Source organism: Lampris incognitus, chromosome 3, assembly GCF_029633865.1.
Source record: "Lampris incognitus isolate fLamInc1 chromosome 3, fLamInc1.hap2, whole genome shotgun sequence".
Lineage (NCBI taxonomy): Eukaryota > Metazoa > Chordata > Actinopteri > Lampriformes > Lampridae > Lampris > Lampris incognitus.
Genome location: NC_079213.1, coordinates 100,159,135 through 100,168,992, shown reverse-complemented (window position 1 = coordinate 100,168,992; position 9,858 = coordinate 100,159,135). Strand labels below are relative to the sequence as shown.

General features: G+C 43.3%; 1 protein-coding gene across 1 annotated transcript in view; it reads left to right on the top strand.

The window, feature by feature from the left end:
* The window catches only part of LOC130109253 (ankyrin repeat domain-containing protein 13C-like), a 90,348-nt gene that overhangs the window by 48,556 nt on the left and 31,934 nt on the right, over positions 1-9,858 (top strand). Inside the window, 4 exon segments of the mRNA XM_056276052.1 lie at positions 1,972-2,017; positions 5,301-5,367; positions 6,669-6,813; positions 7,659-7,790. Coding sequence (XP_056132027.1) covers positions 1,972-2,017; positions 5,301-5,367; positions 6,669-6,813; positions 7,659-7,790 — 390 coding nt within the window.

Sequence of the window (9,858 nt, the reverse complement as noted above, 5' to 3'; positions counted from 1 at the left end):
CGGGTCTAGGGGTTAAGGGTTAAACTCGCAACACTCGTCCTAACCTGGATTGTGTAGAAAAGATGGAAATGAGGAAAAAACAAGAAGAAGGACTGATTTCCAAGACGAGAGAAATAGCGGAGGTGGGCTAGCTTACCGAGGTAGCAGGCTAGCAGTTAGCAGGTCCCTCTGACAAGGCCTCGGCCGTGTGGGTCTCAGCTTCCATAAGCAGCGGACACTGTCTTGGTAGTTTAGTTCAGTTTAGGTTGATGGTGGATGGATCCACAAAAAAATAAACGACACTTGGTTTTCCTGAAAGTCCTTCAAAGCTGGAATGGTGTGAACCTGCACCGCGTTCTCAAAGTGGCGCATCCTGAGGCGTTTAGGCAACCTCCCGCCATTAACGACTCCAGGAGACGCACGCACCTCATGGTGACGTCCTCTTATATACCCTGCTTAACCACACCTCCAATCATTTCTCAATGAAAACCAGTCCAAATAAGTAAGAAAAGAAGAGGGGAAAAAAGGCAGCTATAACCCCTATCACTTCTAACACACACACACACACACACACACACCAGATGTTGCACTGCTCACATGTGGCCTCATTCATCAATCATTCGTACGTACAAATTTGTTCTTACACACCCATGGGATTTTTTAGCTCTCAAGATTGTCTGACACCAGTCACAAAGCATGATGGTTATTTGTAGTTCCTTCCCCCTAACCTCTATTGTCTATTGTCTACCTATTGCAACAAGCAGTCGCCCAGGCTTGCAAAGACATCCGCATTAGCCAACTGGTGTCTAAATGCAGGGGTTACCCAAGGTCTACACTGGTCTCTGAGACAAAACTCAGGGCTAAAAAAATCCTGTGGGTGTGTAGGAACAAATTTATACATACGAACAATTAATGAAGGAGGCCCATGGTGTTGAGATAGGACAGTCTCTGTTGGCTGTCTGGGATGATGACAAAGCGTCCTCTGTCTCTCTCACTCTCTCGCTCTCTCTCTGTCTCTCGCTCGCTCGCTCTCTCTGTCTTTCTCTCTCTGTCTCTCTCTGTCTTTCTCTCTCTCTTTCTGCTGAGTGAGACAGCGAGTTAATGACAGAAAAAAGAGAAGGGATGATAAGAATGAAAAAAAATAGCCTTTATGTGGGTAAAAGTTCTCCTTTGCCTTGGTGAGAATCGCTTATTCACTCAATCTGAAAGCTGTAATTATTCTAGTAAGACACAAAAGGACACCAAATGCTTTCTAGTCAAGAGGATGTGATGAAGAATAAGGCCACAGAAAAATAACAATTACAACAAAAAGACAAACCCAACAGATAAAACCAGTGAAAGGGGGCATCGGGTAGCATAGCGGTCTGTTCCGTTGCCTACCAACACGGGGATCACTGGTTTGAATCTCCCTGTTACCTCCAGCTTGGTCAGGCATCCCTACAGACACAATTGGCCGTGTCTGCAGGTGGTAAGCTTGGTGTGGGTATGTGTCCTGGTCGCTGCACTAGCGTCTCCTCTGGTTGGTCGGGACGCCTGTTCAGGGGGGAGGGAGAATTGGGGGGAATAGTGTGATCCTCCCACATGCTACGTCCCCCTGGCGAAACTCCACTGTCAGGTGAAAAGAAGTGGCTGGCAACTCCACATGTATCAGAGGAAGCATGTGGTGGTCTGCAGCCCTCCCCGGATTGGCAGAGGGGGTGGAGCAGTGACCAGGATGGCTCGGAAGAGTGGGGTAATTGGGCAAGTACAGTTGGGGAGAAAAGGGGGGGGGGATCCAAGAAAAAAAAAGAATATTGTGGATGTGTTTTGGGAGATGTCCAGTGTATTTGTTCCATATAAGCAGAAGGTGATGTAGGATTTCATTCGAGCATTTTGATGTCAGCGGCTCTTTAACGATGTGGTGCTCTGAGTCTTTCTTCTCTTCTTTCTTTTGCCTGGTTTATTTTTTCACTCTGTCCTTTTTGACCGACCTCTCCTTCTGTGCCTTTGCAGCTGGGTGACTTTTATTTGGAGCTTCACTGGGACTTCCAGAGCTGGGGTAAGTTGGGGTCAGCCCTCCGCTGTCCTACAGTCCAGTGGTTGACGGAAAACAAAGACTTCATCTACACCCGGACCACCATGTCCCACATTCAAGTCTCAAATGCTAGAATGTGGAAGTGTTGTAGAGGAGAACGTGATAAAATACTTACATTTACATGTACTCAATTAATGGATGTTTTATTCAAAGCCACTTACAGGAGAGTCAGCAAATACATAGATAAATCTGAGTGTTACCAACTTGCATTGTAGAGAGCTACATAGTAATCATATCATAGCAGTATTATATGAAGTAGTAGTAGTACATTAGCTACATAATATAGCAGTACTATATGAAGTAGTAGTACATTTGTTTTATATTATCGTAATACTAAATGAAGTAGTAGTATATTTGCTACATAGTAATCATATCATAGCAGTATTATATGAAGTAGTAGTAGTACATTATCCACATAATATAGCAGTTCTGTAGGAAGTAGTAGTTAATTCATTTCATGATATTATCGTAATACCAAATGAAGTAGTAGTAGTATATTTGCTACATAGTAATCATATCCTAGCAGTATTATATGAATTAGTAGTAGTACATTAGCTACATAATATAGTAGTTCTATTTGAAGTAGTAGTAAATTTGTTTCATGATATTATGTAATACTAAATAAGTAGTAGTATTATATTTGCTAAATAGTAATCACGTCATAGCAGTATTATATGAAGTAGTAGCAGCACATTAGCTACATAATATAGCAGTTCTATATAAGAACAGTTATATGTACTAAGTAAGTACCAAACGAAGTCACAGAGTATCAAACTAAACACTCAACTGCAGAATAGAACTGAAGGTAACGTCTGAAATAGCCAATGGTGCATTTTTATACTATTCGTGGTTTGCAGCTGATGTCAAAGAACACAGAAGGTGTCTTGGGGTTCTGGTTTGTGGTTCCTGCTCTATTGAAGTCTACGACAGACTACTCAACATCTTATCTGTTTCTTAAAAAGATAAAACGTTTGCATACCCACTGTGCGGTTTCTGCTTGAATGTATTAAACCCTTAGGATGGAAGTCAGTTCCATGGAAAAATAGTTGAGTTCAATTCATCAACTATTTTTTTAACAGCGTTTTTGTAGTTTTTGCCCATCACTGACAGACAAATGACTGCAATATGGTTTTAGCAAAGGGAACTGTTTTCATCTGCTAATGTGAGAATCGTTTCAGGCCACAGAATTGGATTATGAAACACATATCCTTCAGAAATGTGAACAATGTATGCAAATGACACAAATATGAATGCACATCTACTCATTTGTGATCAAATTTCCTCTAAAAACCTCACATGTACTAACAACTTGGAAAAAGTACCTAAAGTGAACTCTAGATACTGTTAACCAAGTATATCCAGCCAGGTAGCCAACTCTAAGGTCAGAGAACCGTTTCTGAGAGGGAACAAAAAGGTAAACAAAATAGAATTCTTTCCTTTGAATAATTATTTATATGTGTGATGGCCTTGCAGCTTGTCCAGGGTCGCTCCCCCCCTGCTGCCCAATGACTGCTAGGATAGGCTCCAGCATCCCTGCGACCCTGAGAGCAGGATAAGCAGTTTGGATAATGGATGGATGGCCAACTTGCAACTAAAGAAGGTTCAGGAGACCTGGATGTCTTACGTGGGAACATTTATTGAAGCTCGATCGAGGAAAACAGAGATCAGCATAACAAGTGTAGACACTGTGTAATGCCACCCAATTCTGAAGGTTACTTCCTGACAGGGAGTATTTTAAACCCTTCCATAGACCCACGGTTGACTTACATTAACCGAAGTCGTGTACGCATTCTGGTCACCTGCAGTACATATCCAAGGGCCCAGACACACCAAGCTGACTAGCGGTGATGAAAGCTGGCTGTTGCGTTGCCTCACGTCGCCTGCCGTCTGTGCCAAAAAGTAGCACTAGAACACATCACAAAGACTACTGCCGACGGCTAACTAGCATGTACATTCTGCACTGATTCGCTAAGCTGAACATCCAATCAGAGTGATCTCTCTCACTGACGGGCTCCACCGATTCAACATGCTGAATTGATCGAAAAGCTGCCGACAGGGGTCCGACTAGTGCCGACGGCACCAGACACACCGCAAAAACTGGGGTCACAGACGCTCACCGATGATCCGACATTTGCCGACGGCCGACCATCGGCCTGGTGTGTCAAGGCCCTAAGAGGTCCCAACCTGACCTTCTGGAACAGAGTATCACATCCTCTGCAACCTTTGTCAGCATAGGAGATGGCTCAGTCTTATTGGCACTGCTGCCTTGCCCAGTCAACACAAGCAGACAGAGTGATATGAACCACTCAGAGACAGGCCTTGACCCACCACTTCCAGGCTAGAAGTAGAGTTCCCGTGGACAATGTGTCATATTACCATTAAGCCTAAAGAGCAAACTTCCACCACAGATATCACAGGGCCGTGTAGCTCTGCTGTAATCATTAGAGAGAGGTGGAACAGAGCTCATGTGTCTCTAGTCAGTTATTGACATGATAGTCAACATTACGTAATAAACCAGTGTTGGTAAAGAAATGTCCCCTCGCTGTGTAACTGGTGGTGTTGGGACACAGGTGCCTTACTGACTTGTGGTAAGGAAGTGACATCATGCTCATAGGTTTTATGTGGGGCAAATTAAAACAAGGTGCACCGATGAGATGCAATGAAATCAGCGAGTGGTCACACAGAACTTGACCGTTTCCTGTTATTTTTGCTTATTTTTGGTTTCCAGGTGCACTCGCGACGTGCACGGTGTGGTCATGCACGACAGCAAGGGATACACCTGTCTGTCATCTGCATATCTGCTGGGAGCAAAAGGCCAGTTAGAAAAATGTGAATAAAGGTGTTAGATAAGCTCTCCTGCAGGACAGGTTGTGATGACTTTTTGAGATAATAATAATAATGATAATTATTATTATTATCATAATAGCCACAGGTCACATCTGTAGGTACATCTCAGATTTAACATTAACAACTGTTTTGCCTTTCAACTAGATTTTTAGAGCAGGCATCCACACTTGGACATACTTCTTGTTCGTTTTTTTTTTTATATTAAATGACTTGCTGCAGAAAGGGTTGTGAGGGCATGAAATATTTAGCTCCAGAACTACATGTGATTGTTAGTGTATGAACTTATGGTCTACATATAGATGCTTGGATGTGGACGGTGATTTTCATTATTGAGCAGAGGATCTAAATTTAGGTGTGTTCATGCAGTATTTTTAAATGCCCTTATCTTGTCATATTGCAGTGCCTCTCCTCTCCAGAATCCTGCCTTCAGATGCCTGTAAGATCTACAAGCAGGGCATCAACATCAGGCAAGTTGACTTTACGAAATACACATACATTGCTTTTTAACCAATCGATCAATCAATCAATTGATCAAACCATCGGTCAAAGTTTCTCGATATAACACATTATCTACTTCACAATGCAATGGACTTTACATAAGAGCAACTTACAACAGGGCAAAATGGACAGGTGGGAAAATATTTCTGTTAAGATAAATGTTTGTCAGGCATCCGGGTAGTGTAGCGCTCTATTCCATTGCCTACCAACACGGGGATCGCCAGTTCAAGTCCCTGTGTTAACTTCGGCTTGGTTGGGCGTCCCTACAGACACAATTGGCTGTGTCTGCGGGAGGGAGGCCAGATGTGAGTGTGTGTCCTGGCCGCTGCACTAGTGCCCCTCTGGTCGGTCAGGGCGCCAGTTCGGGGGGGGATCTGGGGGGAATAGTGTGATTCTCCCACGAGCTACATCCCCTGGTGAAACTCCTCACTGTCAGGTGAAAAGAAGGGGCTGGCAACTCCGCATGTATTGGAGGAGACGTGGTAGTCTGCAGCCCTCCCCGGATCGGCAGAGGGGGTGGAGCGGCAACCGGGACGGCTCGGAAGAGTGGGGTAATTGGCCAGATACAATTGGAGAAAATGGGGGGGGGGGGGGGGAAAAGATAAATGTTTGTGTATATGTAAAGAGGATATGTGTGTATGTCATGTGCTGAGGACGATGGTAAGGGGTTGGGGGTTGACCCTGGTTGATTTTTTTTTGGCCCTTTTTCTCCCTTACTGTATGGAGAGTGGGCTACTGTATGCCAATTACCCCACTCTTCCGATCAGTCCCGGTCGCTGCTCCACTCCCTCTGCCGATCCTGGGAGGGCTGCAGACGACCACATGCCTCCTCCAATATATGTGGAGTCGCCAGCTGCTTCTTTTCACCTGACTGAGCATATATAAAGACATCGAGCCAACATTGACAAATTGGTTGTATTTGGGTCATTTAACACATCCAGGTGTAAATTAAATCTGAAATTTCTGTAATAGTACTGAATGTTTGAGTGTCTGTGTTTCTCTCCATGTGTTTGGTTTGGTTTTGTGCGTTTTGGCTTCAACGCCACTTGCAGTTAGCCTTGAAGATCAGCTTGTCCTTATTTTCCTGGGCCGCCACAGGCTATCTAATTTGATATTCAAAATGTCTCCAAACTAGAGAGAGAGAGAGAGAGACTCAGTGATCAGTGACATAATTTGATGTGTGTGTGTGTGTGTGTGTGTGTGTGTGTGTGTGTGTGTGTGTGTGTGTGTGTGTGTGTGTGTGTGCATGCGTGCACGCACAACTCTTTAGACTAGACACCACACTGATAGACTTCACGGATATGAAGTGCCAGCGTGGCGACCTCAGCTTCATCTTCAATGGAGACGCCGTTCCCACCGAGTCCTTCGTGGTCCTGGACAACGAGCAGAAAGTCTACCAGCGGATTCACCACGAGGTGGGTTGGACATGTGGCTGGAAACATGAAATATTTCCTCTAACTCAGCCCTCCAACACTTCTTTAGCTCAGATACTCTTTTCTACAATTTCTTAGACGCTCTTAGGCTTCCTTTTCTTTTTTTCTTTTTTTTGTGGATTTTTTTCCCCACAATTGTACTTGGCCAATTACCCCACTCTTCCGAGCCGTCCCGGTCGCTGCTCCACCACCTCTGCCAATCTGGGGAGGGCTGCAGACTACCACATGCCTCCTCCGATACATGTGGAGTCGCCAGCCGCTTGTTTTCACCTGACAGTGAGGAGTTTCGCAAGGGGAACGTAGCACGTGGGAGGATCATGCTATTTCCCCCAGTGCCCCTCCCTCCCGAACAGGCGCCCTGACCGACCAGAGGAGATGCTAGTGCAGTGACCAGGACACATACCCACATCTGGTTTCCCACCTGCATTCACAGCCAATTGTGTCTGTAGCGACGCCCAACCAAGCCGGAGGTAACGCGGCGATGCAAACCAGCGATCCCCGTGTTGGTAGGCAACGGAATAGACCGCCCTCTTAGGCTTCCTACATTGGGAATATTGAGTTATGTCCTCTATGTTTTTTTTAAGTAGTTATCACACCAAGTCATATTATATTTGCAAACTTACTTGGCAGTCAAAAAACCTTGAAGTCATTGAGGTCGAGGTGAACGTCAAGCCACAAGATACATTTTCGTGTTCCTGAGAACAGGTTAACAAATGATTAAATGTGTTGGTGTCTGGTTAAAAGACCAACAGAAATTGAAAATATGAATGCTGTCTTTCAGTGTCTGGTGCTGCTTTTGTAAAGAGAGGTATCTGCTGTGTTTTCAGGAGTCTGAGATGGAGACGGAGGAAGAGGTTGACATCTTAATGAGCAGCGACGTCTACTCCGCTACTCTCTCCACCAAATCCATCACCTTCTCCAGAGCACAGACCGGCTGGTTATTCAGAGAGGACAAGACGGTTGGTACCTCTTATTCTTTGTTGTAATAGTAGTAGTAGTGGTAGTAGTGGTAGTAGTGGTAGTAGGAGTCATAGTAGCAGTGGTAGTGGTAGCGGTAGTAGAGGTAGTGGTAGTAGTGGTAGTGGTGGTAGTTGTAGTAGTGGTAGTAGGAGTCATAGTATTGGTAGTAGTTGTAGTAGTAGTAATGGTAGTAGTAGTAGTAATGGTAGTGGTAGTAGTGGTCGTAGTAGTATTAGTAATGGTAGTAGTGGTAGTAGTAGTAGTAGTGGTAATAGTAGTAATATTAGTGGTAGTGGTAGTAGCAGTAGTAGTAGTAGTATTGGTAGTAGTTGTAGTAGTAGTGGTAGTAGTAGTAATATTAGTGGTAGTAGTAGTACCTGTTATCGTTTGCAGCAAATGCAACAATCAAACTGTCATCTCTGCTATTTATTTATTATCATTATTGTCCTTGCTCTTTATTTTTATTCTTTTTATTATTTTGTAGTTTTTTAGCATCTATTTACTCCTGTACTGTTTGTCATAGAAACTTCATTTGAACATCAAAACATATAGCTTCTCCAGGAGATATATGCTATTATGCTAGCATGCTCCAGTGATTTTATATGATTTTTTTAAAAAAATTAAAACGTATCATGGAATTCTATGGGAGGAATGTTTGAAAGTTGAAATATCAACAACTACAAGTGCTAAAGTATTTATACTTTATGGAAAGGTGCCCAATGTGGAAATGCTTAACTTTGTAAAACATGTTACCAATAACACCATCAGTTATTATGTGTTTTACATTTTGGCTCAAAACTCGCACAATATTTGCACACTGTGTTTGTTAGAAAGCCTACATAGTTGTGTAATAAGTTTGCCTGTCCACTGCCTTATAAGTTTAGTTTGCTTTGTTATAATAGCAATTTACTCCGTCCCATCAGAGCCCCTTTTCCACTACATGGTACCGGCTCAACTCGACTCGACTTGACTCGCCCTTTTTTAGTTTTCCATTACTGGAAAGTACCGGCATTTTGGTAACTGTTACCACTTTTCTGGTACCACCTTTGTCGAGGTTCCAAAAAAACTGGAGCGGGTACCAAAATCAATGCAGACCTCTGATTGGTCGTCACTGCGTCATCAATGCACGCATGGGATATTACCCGACATTTTTAAATACCGAAGTGGTCGAAGCGGAGTTATCTTAAAAGTACATCTTGAAATTGAAAAAAATGGAGAACCGAAAATCCAGCTAGACTGAGGGGTACTGTTACGGTAATGGAAAACGACACAGAGTCGAGTCGAGTCAAGTCAAGCCAGTACCATATGTAGTGGCCTTACCGGAGCTGTTATTTACAAACTGTCCCTGAACACAGCGGCTGGCAAATTTCCGAAATGCAGGATGGCAGGAGAAGGTTCATTAACATGTAAAAGAAGCGCTACCTGATTGGCCGGTGAAACGTTGCCGCTCTGACGTTCGCGTTGCTCCTGTCAAAGCACGTGATTCCTTCGTTGACCTGACAATGCTTGGCTAGTCAGCTACGTTAGCTAGCATAACCATAACCGATCTTCGCCATAACATCTATATATTATACATATTTATCAAAACACCTACTTGTCCTATCTCTATATATTGATGTAATCCTATCACCACCACAGATATACTGAAAACATATATTTATTATTTTCGCCATTATTTTCATAGGGACAATAATGTACACCAGACTAGTACTGGTTAGAAAGGTGATGCATCAGCTTCAGTAACGTTATGAATTCTGGAGGGAGAGAGTGGAAGTAGCAGTATTTTGAGGATCTGACCCTTAAGAGGGTTCAACCTACAATAATTGCGAAATATGTGTAATACAAGCATTATAATACATTCCCTTAGAAAAAGTGCCTTCTGGCAAACACTTGTGGCAAACCTGTAGCAAAGTTGCTGCAAGTTTATAATCAATAAATATACCAACACATAATTTACGTAATTGATATTTATTTAATCAGGGGGAACCTGTGTGTGTGTTTTTTTCTTTTTTGTTGTTGTTGTTTTAAACACAATATTTACATGACCTGTCAATTCAGTTTTGCAGA